This window comes from Bactrocera dorsalis, chromosome 3 (assembly GCF_023373825.1).
Source record: "Bactrocera dorsalis isolate Fly_Bdor chromosome 3, ASM2337382v1, whole genome shotgun sequence".
NCBI classification, from domain to species: Eukaryota; Metazoa; Arthropoda; class Insecta; order Diptera; family Tephritidae; genus Bactrocera; species Bactrocera dorsalis.
Window position 1 is genome coordinate 64,480,059 of NC_064305.1, and position 19,702 is coordinate 64,499,760.

At 35.7% G+C, this 19,702-nt stretch overlaps 1 protein-coding gene across 1 annotated transcript in view; it reads right to left on the minus strand.

The window, feature by feature from the left end:
- The window catches only part of LOC125777068 (GTP-binding protein Di-Ras2-like), a 53,626-nt gene extending 40,684 nt beyond the window's left edge, over window positions 1-12,942 (minus strand). Inside the window, exons 1-2 of the mRNA XM_049450956.1 lie at window positions 12,778-12,942; window positions 1,515-1,682 (exon numbers count right to left, since the gene is read on the minus strand). Of these exons, the coding sequence (XP_049306913.1) occupies window positions 1,515-1,682; window positions 12,778-12,942 (333 nt within the window). The remainder of the gene's footprint in view (window positions 1-1,514; window positions 1,683-12,777) is intronic.
- Between the last annotated feature and the right edge of the window lie 6,760 nt (window positions 12,943-19,702).

Genomic DNA, 19,702 nt, shown 5'->3' on the forward strand with positions numbered 1-19,702 from the left:
CATCGAAAATATATTTGTGTTAACGCCTGGTGAACAGTGAACGCAATTCTCCTGCCACACACATTTGTTGACAGTTTCTCTATAATTATTTTTTTATGTTTTCTCGCAAATTGATTGCCTGCACTTTTTAATTACTTTTTGTTGCGGAATTGTGGCAAACGCCCACACACAGCCGCATGTTCCGTGAATATTAAAATATATAAAAACGTATATGAACTACGAAGTATAAACATAAGAGTGTGTGAGTGAGTGTTGCAGCATTGCTTAAAATAAAATTAAATGTAGTAGCAATTCAAGTTGTGGAATTAAAGTTGATTTTTGTACCCTGAACAGGGTAAATTAAGTTCATGACACCCAGTAGAAAGCATCATGGACCCTAAGAAATATTTATCTAAATGAGTAGAGTCAATTTAGTCATGTTCGGTTGTTTGTCCGTCAGTCCTGTCTGTATTTGCTTATCTTTATGGTTGGTTAGCAGCTAGGAGGGTGGGTTGGAAGAGGAGTTTTCTTAGCTTGGCATTAGGCTACAGGACCACTGTAAGTTTTTCAAGTAAAAGTGCGTGCTAATAAAGTAAAATAAGGTAAATAGAGAATGAATGTATTGCCACCTAAAGTGTATTGTCCTTTTAGTAATAAAAAACAGTAGACGTACTGCTTTGGAATGAAGCTCTAGTTCTAAAAGTTAGTGGATTATCGGAAAAAGCTCTCTAAAATATAGCTTTAAGGCATTCATAGTCAGACTTAGGTTGCCGGACCATAGCGATGTCGTTGAAAGTCGTGAGGTTGCAGGAAGGACATGTTGAGTTCTAGCACTGGACAAATGGTCCTCGCGTGTGCTTAGTAGACGATGGTTGACGATCCGCTGCTGTGCGACTTTAAGTTTCTTTGTGCCTGGAGAGGAAAGTCTCCTCCCCTTAGCAAAGTTCATATAGCCGCAATCATGGGGGTCTTTACTGATCATTGTTCAATAGGCATTCAGACTAAATGTGTTGCCGGACGCAATTTTTCAAAGTTATATGGACGAAAATGAGGTGGAAACAGGGGTAATTTCTCCTTCATTATCCCGTTTTGCAAAACTGAGATATGACCTGACTTTTGCTTTCTTTCTAAAGCGGAGCGTTAATTCAGGGCTTGTTGTCCATGTTTTTCTATCTGAGTGATATAAAAAAAAATCAAAATTTTGAAATAAAAATTCAAGAGGCTGAAGACCAAATTCAGATATTCACGGTCCATCTACCTATTAATGAGATCGCAAAGTTGCTATTGGTCATCCTTAGAAAACGGCTAGGATTATGTATTTACTTCTAGCAAAATTAAAATTCAATTAAGAGCGGTAGGAATATATTATATAAAACTAAAAAAGGAATGAGTTTAACCACACTTAATTCACAGAAAGTGATTACATATCAACCATTTAGCCACATAACTTAAAAGACTATAAATGCAATTTCAATACCCCTCAAACCCTGTACTTTAATTGCTTTTGTACAAAATACACAAACAACAAAACTCACCTGATAGTCGGCGCGCTGCTCACGTATCTCTTCAAAACACTGTTTGACACATTGAAAACTCGACGCAGACGTGGACGCATAAACCAGCATGAAAGCGTGGGCGGTGGCAATGTACAGGCGGCGCATAGCGGGAAATTGCATATCACCGGAAGTGTCTAAAATGTCAACCTGCCAATACAAGATGCTAATAAATTTCATTTGCATATACTAACGAGATGTTTGATAGTACTATTTAGAAAAAAAAGATAAACGTTTAAAATATAACACATAATTTCTACTTATATAATAATATCTCAAGTCGAATTTATAGGCGACATTTTTGTAGAAATAATTTTTTAGAACTTTTTAGTCCGCTTATTCTCCCGAAAAGTCTTTTTTGGAGCAGCATTGCTTATAAAAATCGTAAAAAATACTAAAATTAAAATAAAAAATATTTATTCAAAAAACACGGCGTATTGAGTGACCTTCAGCACTAGGAATATCGATTTGACAATATATTCACAAATAATATAAAAAATATTTTGTTTAGTGAACACTTACAAAAATGATTAATATATTTTGTTTCAAAAAATGCAGCTATGCCGAGCTTATTAAAGATCATGTAGAATAATTTTTGAAAATATTTTAATTCTTTAATTTACTCGCAATTTTAACAATTAATCATTTTATTTTTGAAGATGTTATCAAGTGTTAAGAGCTTCTTAAAATTACTGAGCACACAATTTTAAGCTAGAAAAAAAACTAATACGCGAGTATGAAATGTATACATGCCTTTGATGAACATGAAAATGGATAATTTTTATTGGCATATTTCCAAATTCGCTAAAAACCAGCATCTATCTTGCAGGAAGTCTGAAATCATAGAATGTATCAAATTAAATTCTTATATGAGTATTTAAAAACAATATTTGGTAAATTTTAGGTATTTTCGGTTGACGAGTGTCAACTTTTACCCTACAAAATTTTACGAGGAATAAATTTAAGAAGTTTGTGCTATTTTGACCAAATTGCCAGAAGTTCATAAAAATAAGAAAAAACATTAACTTTGAGTGTATGGAAACTAGAATAGCTTTCGCAAATAAAGCAGTTTCAAGGCAAAAACTTAATTTTGGTCGTTCAGTTTGTATGACAGCTATATGCTATAGTGATCCGATATTAACTATTTTGACAAATAAGCAGCTTCTTAGAGAGGAAAGGACGTACGCAAAATTGCCGATTGATATCTCAAGAACTATTGGATTTCGGGTATAAAAATTGACAGGTGAACACGGCGTATGAGTAACCTTTTCAAGACAGCGTTAAACTTGTTATAATTCCTAACAATGAAAAGTAACTTTTAACAAAAGCACTAGAAATAATTAGTGTGCATTCTAACAATTCTTTATAATTTGATTTCTCGCACATTCTCCACACAAACAACTGCACACAGCGATACCTGCAATTGTTTTGTATAAAAAATAATCATTTTAATATCTCAAAGAGTTTTGAAAAATACATTAGTTTCTTCGCTGCACAAAAATGCAAGAGCGCTTATACACATATTACTTTTGTTGAGCTGCGTATTTTCTATGCGGTTGTGTTGAGTAAGCAACTTTGAGTGAAGACGTTTTATTGCATTTTCGTGCCTGGTCGAGACCGTGAAAACTTTGCAATTAATAACAATTACGCGTGCAACTAATTGCTATTATGCCAACGGTCTGTGATTCTGTGAATTTAAATTTTACAAAGTCATTGATTGCTGTCTACGTTTCAAGCTATTTATTTATGCGTACATACACATACACGTATCTTAAATGTAGGTATAAGGTGTAGGTGTGCGTTTGTTTGTGGTTGGCATTGTAAATTAAACTAATTTCACTGAATTGTTCTACAGGTATGAACGAATGCAAGTCAAGAAACAATTCAAAACAAAGCAATACAAAAGAACAATTAATCTGCCATAAGGCAGTTGATGGGGTGTCTTACCGTTACCCTGAAATGTTCAAGGTTACTTTAAAGGAACTTATGTGGGATAACACACTATTTTTAGAAAGGCTTGATATTAGAATTATGAAAAGCGAAACTCCAGAAATCGTAAAAGTTATATTATCAAATTAAATTTTTCCATTAGCCTGCTGTGACTCGAAAAGCTGAAGCTTAAACCATAACTACAGTTCTTTTCATACATACGAACACTCAGTGAGCGCTTTTTATCAACATAGAAGAGACTAGTGCATAAGAAAGAGCTTAATATAAATAAGTTAAGCATTTCTAATCTTGTAAGACAATAAGAACAACACAAACACAAACTTTAAAACTTAAAAGTCGCGCCAGTAATGAACCACCAGTCAAGTGGCAATAAATTTATTTATTCCAGTGTTTAGGAATCTATGACAAAATGCAAATTAATTACTTCTAGCAACTAGAAGGAACACTCCCATACATACATATAGTACATATACACATATAGTATACATTTATTGTATATGTCACTCTACATATCGCTGGTGGTAGCAAATATTCGAATAACAAAGATATAAATACAAGCTATCTCACTATACACACATATGTAGTACGAGTATATGTACATTAGGGTGCCTGATATATCCCAAGTTGATTTTTCGATTTCAAAAATATGATATTCGAATATGAAATTATCGCGTTATACAAAAAAGGTCTGAATAATTTGTTTCATAAAAGATATTATTTTAACGGTTGAAGGCAACGCTTATGACTAAAGAATATCTTTTGTGCGAATGTAATGGTCTATATAGGAAAATAATTGTAACTATCAGTTGCAGATCGGAACTTTCTCAAAAGCAGTTCAAAGAAGAGCCAATAGGGTGAAGGCAGTTTAGTCCTGGTGAAATCAGAATGGGACTCTAACCGCTTCGCTAGACAGCCACTCTACTTATCTACATAAATTTATTTATCAACTGTAATGTTTTCATATAGTACACCATGTCGTATGAGGAACGCAGAGTACTATATAAATAACTTGTATGAACGCTCAGTACATTTGATGTATAATATTGACTGCGTTTAACTTTTAATATGATGAGATTATGAAAAAAAGTATTCCGATTTTTTTTTGTATAACGGAAAACTTTGTACTATAATAAAATTTTTTCAAAGTTTTAGGTTTACGCTTTTTATACAAACTATCAAAATTCCCATGTTATAGAGTTTATTTTCGTTAGATTCTTAATTGTAGGGAAAAAACTTCAGATAACCGTTGCAAAACCACAATAAACTTGAAAAATAACGGATACCCTGCTGCGCATACGGACATTCATATATACATATAAACATTTGCAATACCGCGACATTAAGCTGCAAGCCGTGAGCGCTAATTCCCTTGGCGTTGGCACAGCTACCTCAACACCTTCGTAGTCGCGTTGTTGTTGCGCTTATCGCTATTGGTTTTTTTGTATGGGTTTTCAGTTTTTGTCGCTACACGTATCATTAATCAAATTTATATACACGTCGCTCTCAACTTGGCTTGGCATATATCCACAGCCACACACACACAGATTTTAATATACTCGGCAACAAACATCCAAATACAGCAAGGACTATACGGGAACGTATGTATGGGTGTATGTCACTTAGTGAAATTGGCTTTTACCTTTTGCTCTCTACGGATTTGCTGCTTAGCAAAGATTTCCAGTATGTAGACGTATCTTTAGCAAGCTTCATAGTTTCTTCAGAATTGCGAGGATTTTTTTACAGCAAGTTTGGGAATTAGTTTTAAATAAAGCAAATATATTTGGTTCTACTTTAAATCAACAGTTGGCTGAGTACAGATATTTAAATATATATACGCAAATATGTAGGTATGTATACATTTTATGGAACATTAGTTGGTGGGGTGAGCTGAGAGTAAATAGTTCTCTACATTTCATTACATTACAATCGCTTGGACAAAAGGTTTGCACGGCGTCGTATTGGAGATGCCATCTTTTTCACTTAGCACGAAGCAAATGTATTATATTTAAAAATCTTCAACCTATCTTCTTCTTTGGAGGGATGAAACAACTAAATGATACTATGGCCAATAAAAGGCAAATGTCATCTGAAGATAAAAAAGTAATGAACTTATGAAGCCATGAAATAACTATCGTGATAGCCGATAGATAGAAGAAAAATAAACAGATAGAGAGAGTGAGAGTGAGAAAGAAGGACAGAAGTAATAGATTGGAAATAGCTTACCACCAGCGAAAATATAGGATAGGAAATAATTGGAAATTTACGAAATGGCCTTAAATACCGTAGCGATTCACGCTTTATGTCTTCAGTTGACTTTAAAACAATTCCCTCGGAGCGGGCGTTTAAGTTTGCGGAATATCTAGAACTAAATCAGGCGAATACGGTGGTTATGGTACGATATTGGTTGAAAATTTGGCAAAAACCTCACTACGAACCGATACAATGTGCGACGGTGAAAAACTAAGAGTTGTCAGCCCATAATAGATCCAAAACTCATCGCCAGAAAGCTGTTTTTCGAAAAAAAATGAGCAATTTTGGGGCCAATTGAGTTTTTCCCTTTTCTTAAGCACACATGGTCTTTCGTAATGGTTTTCACTGCTGTTTACGATATTCCGATGGCAGTAAGATAAAAAAGATGAATCGAAGGACCATAAAGGTGATTCTGATCAAACACAGTCTGAATTTTTTAAGTATCAAATATGAAACTTGGAATTCTAAGGTTTTTAAATAAATTTTGTTATGGAAAAAATAATGCATGTAAAATTAAGTTATTGTGAATTGACAAAATTGACGATGTAAAATCCAAAAATTTAAAAGATCGGATTGCGATGGCCCATAGCTGCAATATAAACGATTAAAAACTATGAACAAAATTTATAAACATTTTATATTATTTAATTTATTATTTTCTCTTTTCTAAAAATATTCTTTATAATCTTTTTTTTTTCATTTCTAATAGCATTTTTTTATTTCTACATAAGTCCCACATCGAAAATTAAAATAAGTTCCACTCTAATGTACATGAGTAAGTGTTATTTCCTATCATTAATTGAAGCCATAAATTTTCATAATTAATTTTAAGCTATTTTTCGGTTTGTTGAAATGCATATTTCATAAGAAAATGATAATGGAAATTGAGGGGAGCAACGCCAACATTTGCGCACCGCCTCAATGATAACGGCAAACTATAAACGAGGCAGTAAATAATAAGTGAAAAAGCGAAAAAGCGCGGAAGTCTCGTGCCAAAAAGTAAATATAATACCGTTAGGCACATATTTTCACACCGAACGAAAACTGTCGTCTATATGTACATACGAATATGTTGTTGTTGCTGCTGCACACAGTTCTCAAGGCGCTTTGGCTTTTCTTTGACAGTCCTAGAGAAAAACATATACTCCCCGTTTTGGTTGATATCTGGTGACAGCTAAGCACACATATACACACAACTTGGTAATGATCCTCTAAAATATTTAGACTTCGAGGCTCATATCTCGCATCTCACGTCGCTTGTTTAATGTTGCTCATACGCTCCGTTGAACCGCTGCGATGTGGGGTTTATCATTATTACTACGACAACAACGTTCAGTTTGTGCAACAACAACATTTATTCACTCAACATCACTCATATCCCATGTTGTGTGTTTGGTATACAGTCACATTACTTGCATCCACCATAATCATCTTTCCAAATTGATGCTTCCGCAACGGAATCAATCAAAACGGGAAATCACAGACAAGTGATTTTTAGTTAATTTTGAATATAATTTTGGGTTACAGGAAAATTTCTTTCGACTACCAGTTGTAAGTAGAATCACCAGACATTAGAAGTTTTCATACGTATTGATCTCGAAAATGGAAAGCGAGGCTGAAAGACAAAACATCATCTCAGGTGTCTACACTATACATCAAACAGAAAATTACATGCATTGTGACAAAAGCGGACGCGCAAATTGTAATTATATTCCCCGAGTAAATGATATTTCAGAAGGAGGTATTTTGCGAAGATTTCTGAAATTTTGTACTTATGACCAAAATTCGTTTGCGGAATCGTTGCAAATATTGGAAAAGGTTTTCGGTGTTCCTGTTTTATTAAAACCACAAGCCTTCGAGTGGTAAATATTCAAAGACGGTAGAGAGATCGCTGAAGACATGACTCGTTCTGGGCGACCTTCGACATTTTCAACTGATGAAAATATTAAAAAAGTGAAGCGGAGACATTAGAGGTACAACTGTTGGCTTGAATTTCATTAGATTGAAGTCGAAGCTAAAACCCGAACTCTTTCAGGCGCACCCGGAACGAGCAAATTACTTTTTCTGTGCGTTTTCCATCTGAGTTAAAGCTATTTTCGCTGATTTTCATCCAAGCCTTGAAATAGTTGACACAAAAGTTTGCGGCTTAGGGACAGAATATCCAAATTTAAAGCTGTGCTGCGATCATAAATTTTATATAAATTAGGATAGTGAAACTGAACCAACTTTAGTGCTGCCACAAAATTCTAATATATGCAAATTGGCACTTATCTACAAACTCTCGTACAAATAACTGTCAATTTATAGCGTATACTATGTCAACAATAGCAGTTGAATGGCAATAAAACTCGCCTGATGGGTCTGAAATTATATCACGCCAATGAGAATTTGATGTCAATTGGTTAATTTAGCAAGCGTGTGTCCAGCAAAGCGAGCAATAAAGTACGACGCGCATCAGCTTATTGAATCATTATCAGTGTGAAATAGGCTGTCGTGGCATTTACGGTCAACGAGCAAGCCTACAAGCGTTAGGCAGACGGTGAAGGGGAGGTGTAATGCCTACGTCGGCGCTGACTAGGCTGGAAATAAACATTTGTGGTTCAAAAGTGTCATGGAAATTGGTTTACAAGACGACGCTCTCATATGGCACCTATTCGTAGGATATGGAGACACAAATAAAACGAATACGTACGAATAGATGTTCGACTGAAAACGATGATTAAATTTTAATACAATGAAGAAAACCATAAAAGTGATGCCGGTTGTTCTGGTAAAACTGAAAGTGAAGCGTTGAGAAGAGCTTAAAAGCGATATAAAATAGAAAAATATAAAGTGTCATAAATAAAATTCAAAGAAAGAATGCAAATCAAAATAAATAAGCGTCTCATATTTAATTGTCTATAAAAATTTTTGTGCGCTATCTCTCTCTTCTGCGAAGTAAATTAAATGCACTGGCATAAAGTCGTAGAAAGCTATTGTTTTAGTCTAACAGATGTATTGTAATATCATTGATAATACTTTAAGGATTAATACTTATCATGAATTGAAAACAAAGTGTTCTAAAAGTGATCAATGAATCGATAAATGTTCGGTGTTACTACCAAACAACGTGTCAACTGAAGAATTTTTCGAATCTCAAAATCACAACTGCGGCGAATCTGTTGGAGGTAAACTCAGGTATACGAGATTCGAGGCCCTCGTAAACTTTCGAAGCTTTTCTGTCAATAATACATCATTTGTCTGCATTTTTACACCGTTAGCACAGTATTTTGAAATATGACGAACAACTGATAAGCAGCGAGCTTCTTTGTAGAATATGGTCTGAAAAAAGCCTGCCCGACGGCTGGAATTAAAGTGTGATCTGTCCAATCCACAAAAAGGGTCATCCCACAATCTGTGCCAACTATTGTAGGATAATCCGTCTTAACATCGCGTACAAGGTTTCATCGAGCGTATTGTGTAAAATATTAAAGATCAGCGTCAACAAACTGATTGGACCTTATCAGTGTGGCTTTATACCTGGAAAATCCACAACTGACCTGATATTCACCATGCGTTAAATCTTTGAATAGAACACATACCATCTCTTCGTCGATTTCAAAGTTACTTTTGCCAGAACGAAAAGAAGAATTTGGTATTCCGTAAGACTAATACTCCTGTGCAAACTAACGTTGAGTAACAGCAAAAGCTCTGTTAGAATCGGGAAAAACCTCTCCAAGCCGTTCAATAACAAACGAGGTTTCAGACAAGGCGACTCCCTGTCGTGCGACTTCTTCAATCTGCTACAGGAGAAAATAATTCGAGCTACAAAACTTAATCGAGCAGGTACAATCTTTTATAAGAGTGTACAGCTGCTGGCGTATGCCGATGATTTTGATAGCATTGACGCCGTTACTCTTATCAACCGCGCTTTTGTTTTCACCAGACTGGATAACGAAGCGAACAAAATGGTTCTGGTAGTGAAAGAAGGCACGAGAAGATATCTTCAGTCATCAAACATACAGTTGTTGTATTTGCGACTTGTTGACTTTGAAAACTTAGTCAACTAACGGTACAAGTCTGCGCACGCGATTGCTTGTGTCTGTGCGTTATATAATTATTCCCTGTCGAGCGTGTCATGTTAAAGATGTTTGCAGACAAAAGTTCTCTCCTTAATTCTCTTCCAAGTGAATGTGTTGGTATGTGTGATTGGATTTGCCGACGGTGCGCAACGTGGCAAGGCAAACTTTAATATAGTTAAGTACTTGAATATATATTATAGTATGTATTTGTACACGTAGGGATGAATGTGTATGACATTATTTTGGGTTAGTAAGCGTTGCTGTTGCCATGACGGTGAATAGTTGAAGCATTAGATGTGCATAAGCATGATCCCTCCAGGAGTATACTTGACAAAAACTTACAAAAAAAAAACAAAAACATGGAAAGAACAACAAAGAACAAAAAATCAACTACAAATTTAATTAAACAGCAGCATGCGTCGTCGCGTCATTTTGCTTGGAAGCATTAAATGGTATAATGATTTTCTGCTTCTGTAACCTGATACACTGACATAAACATAAGCACACATATACATAGTAAATGTGAGCCAAAGACAATTGCTGCTTGTTGATAAATTAAGTATATAAGCTATAGGAGCAAACGGCCAAAGCTCGACAATAAAGCCAAAGAAATGTGGGAATATTTTAGGAAGCAGATTATTTCGGGTTTCCAAAGACACCATTGACACTGGCTGCATTTTTTCCTCAATTTTAATAGAATTTATTGATCGCAGACGATATTGTAACCGACGACATGTCAGAGGCACAAAACTGATTTAATTATATAGTCTTAGGTCGAAAATTCAGAAAAGCCATACTTTCTTTTAGAGATAATGAAAGTCTTCAAAAAAAATTCGAAACTGGCAACTCTCTAAGGCACTCAATTAATATTTTTGTAATGAAATTGAACTTTGTACTCGGCTTAGGAGCATTAAGTCCGACACTGAGGTTTCGACATAACTTCTTCTTGTTTGACAGTATCACTCTGGATCAGTCTGGGCTGAGACCACGCACCCTCGCCAGTTACCTCTATCCTTTGCGAGGTCGCGCCAGTTGTCCACAAATGGGTTTGTAGTTGAAGAAGCTATTCGTTAAAGAATGATCTTCCATGTGAACGACATGGCCTAACCAGCGCATTTGTTGCCTTTTTATGCGCTTTACTATATCCATTAGATATTTAGATATACAGTTCGTGGCTCCATCTTTTTCGCACTTATCGCTCACGTGGGCGGACCCAAAGATTTCGCCAAGAGCAGTTCTTTCGAATGCTTGAAATACTTTCTCAGAGTCGTCTTTGTCCATGTTTCTGCGCCGTATTATAGGACAGGAATAATGAGAGACTTTTAAAGAGTGATTTTCATTCGTCGCAAGAAGGCCTGCTTCTCAATTGCTTGCTCTCCGCACAATCGGTTCTTCATAATCAAAACAGATCTGAACTTTTATCAGGAAAAGCGATATCAACTGTCAAAGTGCTTTTTTTTCCAGGCTACGTTCACAAGCAACAAAAACCAAATCAACAATAAAACAAACCAAAATGATTTTGAAGGTTATGAACATGCGGGCGAAATACCGCGCAGCGATCGCCTATCTAAAAATCTATCTTTTTCAGAGGTTTAAACTCCTACAACCAATTTAAAGCAGGTAAAGACTAAACATTACAAAGTAGTTGTTCTGCTCGGATTCAAGTAAGTTAGGTTAGGTACGTCCGGCAGGCTAATAAGTCACGTGTAGACCAATTTTGTTCTCAGAAACTGCCAGAAGGTATACTAACACCAATTGTAAGTAGTCATTCTTCATGATGTCAACGCTTCAAATGAATTCGAATAATTGCTGCGGTCTCACTAACGATATCTCTTACAATAACTCATACCATTTGGCCTCAAATGATTGTAGCGTTTTCTGGTGACCGCATAAACACCGGAGATGCTTCACCGCTTCCTTGGTGTTTTACTCTTGACATTACCTGCCTGCCGGCCCCATTGTGCAACCTTGTACCGCTACCAGTGACCAGTGTGTACTCGAATCATGTTCCTACAGTCTCTTTATCAACAATGAGAAGGAATTTTGTGTATTTCTGATCTACCGGTGTACACATGAATTTTTCAAGTTTGCATCTAGGTGATACTTTTAGACCTTCCTTTCCATGCTGCTATCCAGATCGTCGTAAAGCCAATGCATGGGCTTACCAATGTCAGTTACATTTCGGATGCTAGGTGTATGTCAGTCTTGACAATCTCGTCCACTAAGCCAACGGTAGTCGTCCCTTCACTTTTGTTGCATAAAAATTCAAGTTTCTTTTGGAAAATAAAAGTTAGACATTCATAACCTACAGGTCTTACATTAACCTCTTAAACAAATCCATTCTTGTGGCATAGTGACATAATTAATATCGTGTGACCAATCACTCAAAGAATTCGAAGGAGTTAAACTCGCTATAGGAAATTGCAATCAAAAATAAGTTCTGGAATGAAGAAATCATGTTAAAGGTAATAATAATGTGTACTACAGCGGAAATGTCATTCAAATGGGTGACGAAATGGTAGGAAAGCAAAATAATAGGCTACTTCGAAATCAAGGAGGGAGGAACATGCCATTGCCATGCCATTAGCTGTAATAGATCCTTAAGGTGGACGCTTAAAGGCTGAACTGTGTGTATTTTCCCATTTACGCAACACACGAATTTACGCTTGGCTCGGATTTGAGCGTCGATTGTGTGAGCACCATAAAGAAGACGGTATTCATAAAAACAAACCAAACGATCGGATTTTTATTATGAACTGAAATGCTTTGCTTAGCTAAAACTTATTATGGGATATACTTAGCTATGGTAAACATAATTTTTTGAACCCTAGACGGGCTTGGCATCTAAGAGAAAATATTGTACTTGACTTGTAGAAAATGTGTATCTCCAGTTTGGAAGAGTTTTAAATTATTATTATAATTTTTCCCAAATTCTTTTTATAAACTAAATAATGTAAATAAAATTACTATTCAATCTTACTCACCTTCAGTGTGGCGCCGCCCAAATCATATTCCCGATTAAAGAGATCCTCTACAGGGGCACGATATTTGTCCGTATAGATCTTGAAGAGGAAACGTTTGATGATGGATCTTTTTCCCCCACCAGCACCACCCAGTATGACCAGTCTTATGCGCTCCAAGTCGGCCATTATGAATACGGCTGACGGCGGCAACTGCAGACGTTCAGCAAATGCTTACACGCAAAGTTGCTTGGACAACCAACAGTCAGCAGTTATTGTTATTATCTGATTTAACTCTATGAGCAGTAAGCTCGGCGAGTGAGCTTAAGTGTGCTTATGTTTTTGAAGTTTTATTAATTGTTCGTTAAACGTGGCTGTGCGCTTAATAACGGTACAATTTCAAATTTAGATTACCTTGTATAAAATTATTTGATTTTCCTGCTTCGAGCGAAGGCAAATAAATCCGAAATTAATGTTATTTTTAAGAGAAAGCGCCCGAAGTAAGATTTTCTTTCAAAAGCTCGTTGATTGATGAGAGAAAAGTGAATTTAAAGCTTCTTACGCATAACAACACTTCACATTACTCTTACACTACAAAACCAAAATGATAAAAAATATTTCTCGGAAATTGTTCACTGTTATACAGTACAAAAACTCAAACGATTACCTTAAAGTGCTTTATGAGCTTTTGCTTCGTTCTTAAATTGGCTTTCTTTATTTGTATTTAACACTTTTTCTTTACTTTGTGTACTGATTACTTCGCACTACGGTGTGAAAGTGGCCGCTCGGGACGTGACGGATGCGTGAAAATTTAATTATGCGTTCGCTTCCAATTTACATCCGCTTCCGCTATTTGCCAGTTCACTTTTTACCCCAACAGATGTTTTATTCTTGTGCACTTGTTTTTGTTGTACGATTTGTCAACTATCACTAACTACTTTGCGTATTGTGGAGGCACCACATGCTGTCAGCGCCGTCTCTCACTCTCTCTTTTCACATTTTTCACACTTTCCACAAGTGCCGTCTTTTACATGCTTTACAACTTATGGGTAGTCTATTCTTTTTCTCCCCTTCTTTTTTGGTGTTATTATTTATCGCTTATTGAACAGTTTCGTATATTATTGCTTACTAATTCACTTGCCGTTTGTTAATACCTTTAAATGCTGCTCTTATATCTCTTGAAGATTGTCCACGCAAATTTCATACCGTTTTGCCATTGTGCGGCGAAGAATGAGCTGAAAAGATATAATACAAGAAAATGGTAAGTGGATCACTTATAAAGTTACATATTAAGAAAAATAAATTAGGAGGGTTTTCGTTGAAGTCAAGAGCTAAGATATGTTGTCTGGGATACAGTAAATATATTGACCCTAACGGCACCTAACGAGCATACTAAGAAAGAATAAATATTCTACTGCCGTTAGAGCAGCGGACGCAGAATATTACCGAATATAGCTTGTCTGACTGACTTTGTCTTCTAAAAAAGTCGGGCATATTATATGAAGGTATGTGGCCATAATGAAAACTTTGAAGTTACGAACAATTGTTTCAACGCTGGACCAAAAATAAGTCTCGAAAGCAATAAACTTCTTCAAATATAAAAGGAGCTATTTGTGTAAATAAGGAGTAGTTGTGTTTAAAGAGCAAAGTTCTCACTGCTAAATATTGAACAGTATAGAGTTTAATGACGACAAAAAAAAAGAAGAAGGATCCGGTAGGGAAAACGAATTGAGATGTAACACTATTGTGGGACCAAGGAGACATAAATATTAGGTGCACAACTAAGTTATCGCCGTTTTCTTTTTTAATGAAAGTGGTATTTTATTCCAAGTTTGTAAATGGTTACAAATGAATTATTCGAAGTATTGCCCTTTGCTTGTGACAACTGTTTCCCATTTTACTGGCAAAGCTCAAATACCATTACCGTAAAACTGTTCAGGTTGTGATGCTTTCCGAGAATCAAGCTATTGTCTTGTCTTGTGAGTGGAAATGCTTCTCAGCCGGACCATGTGCCATCGAATGGAAGAAATCATCAAGCAGGCACGGATCCTTATCCACAAACGTCTCCAATTCACGGTTTTTGTAGCGACGAAACCAATCAGGACACGTTGTTTCACTTGGGACAGCATCTCCGTAAATAGTTTGAAGTTCCCGATGTACTTCAGTCGTTGATTTCTTTGACTAAAAGAAGGAAGTCGACTCTTCGCGCATATTATGATAATTTGACATACGAGTATATAATTTTTATTTTATTTCTATGAAAAGAATTTTCAGTTTACTAAACTTTAAATTCAGTAAAAATCTAATTTTTTCAGTTTTTATAATTTCAGAAGGTACAAAGGCTAATAACATATAAAATAATTGATTGTTTTGAACCCGTAAACCATCATAAGTCTAAAAAGCTAAAGAGACAGGGATCAAAAATAAATGCGGAACTCAACGTTTCTTCATTGGGTTTGGACCATGGTAATGTTAGAATCCAAACTAAAGACCAACAGACCTAAATCTTTTGCAAAAACGACATCGAGTAGAAGTCCCAAAATGTATGTACCAAAACGTTTCCGAGAACTTTTCATTCATCAAACTATTCATTACTGGTGATGAGACGTGAGTTCACATATTCTGGCGAATGAAAAAACTGAAGGCCATTTTAACTGAGACATTATTTTGTATTGATTTTGTGATCTCAATGTTTTGATGAAAAGTGCTTTCAATTTTTACCGTCTTGGTTTTAATGAGGTAATACTTTTTCCGGAGTTGTTCGCTTTTACTTCATTTACTATATACTCAGTTTGGTTTGAAAATTCATAATTAACCAATTTACTCCCGAACAAACCTTAAAAATCATGCAAATTTATTATTATACGAGTATAATGGTTCTCATAAGACGGTGACTAATATCATACAGTCAACAAGACAATCAATGAAGGAAACTTTCGGTAATAGCATTGCCCCTCATCGTAAGGCCACAATTGCAGTAAAAAGTTGCTTCAAATCATTTGTAGAACATAATGCTAAACCCCTATCTTTATAACAAAGCTAATTTCGTTACCATAAATTATATGCGTTTTATTCTTCTTCTTGAAAATCAAATGTCTAAAAAATACTGAAAAACAAATAACAGTATTGTTACACTACTCTACTAATTATAGGTACTTGAAGTATGTTGAAGTAGAGTTGCTCAGCCAATTAACTGTTAACATACTACTGCCCTGTCTATGAAAATATTTTAGTCCGAGAATGAAAGCTTCGTAATCGTAACATTCGTAAGTGATTGAGTTGAGTGTTAAATGTAAATGTGTATCTACTAATTTATACAGTGTAAATGAGATAAATGTATTTGCCTATGTATTTGCATAACTACTCCGTCTTTGGCCGCAGGCATTTAGAAATCGACACATTCACACACACCTAACTGATAATTAACTGTTCACTCAACTTGACACTTCGAGCTATCACAACTATGCACATAACTGTATTATAATGGCAAATATTTATCTTTAATCTGTTTACTGAGTTGACTGACGCTCTCACACCGTGCGAAAGGTTGTGATTAAATATATTTACATGCAGGTATATGAACGATTTTCAGTAGATATGTATGTCTGTAAATACAATTAACTTTATATTTACTGTGAGTTGATTTTATGATTACACATTTTCATATTAAACTTCATTCCCTTAATCGAAGGAACAATGTGTCTTCATTATTGAACAATATTTCAAAAATATTGAAAGCTTGGCGACTGCAGTTGAAGATTTCATACAAAATATGGTCGGAATAATGCTTCAACTGCATCGAGGCTCTAACAAGGGTTTCACATAGACAGCTTGAAATGTTGGCTATCACAAATTGGTTAAGGCGGCTAATGTCAGTTTGGTTATGATTCCTGGTTCGTCGGAGGTAAGAATATTGAGATGTTTAAATTGTAAATCCAATTCGTTCCTACTTGTAGGTAAGCGGGGCAAGAATGCCCCCTTTTGCTAGCACATCAGCCTTGCAGTTACCAATGATTTTGCTATGACCATACACCCAAACGAATCTGTTAATGAAGTAGCCTGATGATATTTCTAAAAAGGATAGACAGTTCATGACTAACTTTGAGCACACAGTTAGCGATCACATCATTAGTATTGACGTTCTGCAGTCGCACAGAAAGCTCACACGCCTGAAAGAGGCGACACTATGGATCATTCTCTTCGTGCTACCTTATTGGCAGTGACTTGCGCTTGAAAAATACTAAAGTGATTCGATAAGATTGACGGGAAGCTCCTTACAAAAAACTCTCACTTATTTCTTAGCATCGAACGCTTTGTGAGCAGAGAAAGAACCAAAGCTTGTTTATGCGAGGACGAAGTGGTCCTACCTTTGGTGAAAAATCTTCCAAAGCTCTTCTACAGCAATTCAAAACAACCAATGCCTTCCTTAACTTCTTTTCAATCTTAAGTCCCAGAAGTCATTATTGGATAATATTCAAACGAGTAGACCACGTCCAGCTCGTCCAACATTAAGTAAAGAAAATAAAGTAGCCATCGCTGGGAGTGTACGCGAAGACCGTGGAGTGTGGATTTGGTACAATTCGCATTAACTTGGACTGACCTATAGAACGACTTGGCGCCTATTTCAAGTGCAATAGGTAAGTAAACAAGCAGAATTTCTACATTTGGGACGAAGAGCAATCTAAGAAATGGAGGAGTTGCCATTTCAAACAACGGTTTGGTGTAGTTTGTGAGCCGGTGGAATCATCGGAAAATTTTCTTTATAAATAATGCCGGTGAGACCGTAATCGTCAATGGGAACCGTTAATGCGCCATGATAACCCAACTATTGATGCTTGAAATTTGAGCTCGTAATCTCGGCAACATTTGGTTTCACCAAAACGCCGCCACTTTCTACACATATTATCAATCAAAGAATATATTGAGAGAACACTTCGCTCAGCAGATAATGTCTCGCTTTGGTCGGGTCGATTAGTCTCCAAGATCATGTTATATCATACCGTTAGACATTTTCCTGTGGAAATGTAAAGTCTGAAGTCTATGCGGATAATTCCGCTTCGATTGAGGCTTGTGAAGTAAAACACCACGCGTGTCATTTGCCAGTTACAGTCAAAACACTCGAACGAGTAATCGAATATTTGACTCAACGGAGGGACCATCTGAGACGTAGCTGCGGCCAACATCTGATAGCGATACTCTTCAATAATAATGCCAAAGAATGTTCTTTCGATTCATAATAAACTCTCTCCATTATAGTTGAAGTTTTGTGTTTTTTTCTTTGAAAATGTAAGGAACCTAGATTAGAACTATTTTCAACCATTTTGGAGTTCAGATCTATACTTCGGGATCAAATTTAAGAAGGTACAAGATCTAACAACCCACAATATTAGGTCTGTCAATATAATTGTGTGATTATGCTTTCCAATTACGGAAATCAGTCCGAAATATAGTCCGATGATAATAAAAATAATTTTCTTAATAAATAATAACTCCAATATATGTGAAAGCACGAGCACACATTTTTATGGACTTTTATATAATCACAGTTTTATGATAGCTAAATTCTAATTACAAAAAACAATTTGCGGACTCATTCGGTAAATAGGATTAGTTAATTTGGCTCCCCTAAATGTAAATAAATATTTATACACTTATACAAATAAATTTACACTGCGGTTAAAAATAAAAAAAAAGTTATGGCGATTATTTGTGTGCAACTACACATCATTTAACGTCAATAGCTTAGTAGCTTATATAATCGTAATACATAAATTTGAATGTGAAACTGTCGCAGACAGTATCATTGAAACTTATTAGCTTTTTTATTGCATTTGATAACTGCATTTATTATTATGGAAATAATTGAAATAGTTACTAAAAGTCATGAGTTTGGTGATGGAAGAGTTAGTTAGTCTATCCTTAAACATATTGTTGTACTTTTATTCAAACATTATAATAGATTAGAAAGTGTTTTCTGCTGTCTTTTGTGAGTGATGCTCAGCGACTGTTGGATAGCTTCTAAAGGGTGATCTATTTGAGGTTAACTTCTTTTTAAAGAAAAACACAAAACTTCAAATTTAATGGGGAATGTTTATTATCATTCGAAAGAACTTTCTTTGGCGTTCATTTTTTGAAAATTTTCTCTTTCAAATGTTGGCCGCGGCCACGTCATATCCCCACAGGAAGAGGTCTAACGATGTGATATCCCACGTCTTGATGGCCAATTGACTGGCCCAAAGCGTGAAATTATCTGCTCACCGATGTGTAATGATTCTCTCTGAATTTCACTCATATATCTCACATATTGGCTGATATATTCGGTAAAAAGACCACTTAAAGGATTGGATTCTACATATTCGATACCTAGCGGTGTGAACAATTTGTTTGGATTTGGAAAATTTTTGATCATAAGGTGTTACACTTTCAAGTCACTATTCGCGCAAAGTTTAATTCCGTTATATTAACTAATACTTTATTTGAAGCCAAGAAATATGTACACCAAGTTCTAACAAGATATCTTAATATTTACTCAAGTCAGAGCTTGCACGGACAAACAGGTGGAAAGTCAGTCACCCGACACTCAACTCGCTTTGTCGTCCTAATCATTTATATTACGAGTATATATAACCCTATTTATATTTCGTTTAATTTTAGGTGATACGTGCAACCGTTAGATAAACAAAGCTATTATACCCTGTATTGTCAATATCGGACTTGTAGAAGTAGATATGGTGAGACGGTCCGTCTTGCGCCAACTTTGGTTGTATATTTTTATACTCTCGGAACAAAGTTGCTAAGGAGAGTCTTATAGTTTTTGTTCACATAACGGTTGTTTGTAAGTCCTAAAACCAAAAGAGTCAGATATCAGGGTTAGATAGTGCCAAAGTGAATCAGGGTGACGAGTAGAGTTGAATGTTCCGGATGTCTGTCTGGTCCGGTCCATCTGTCC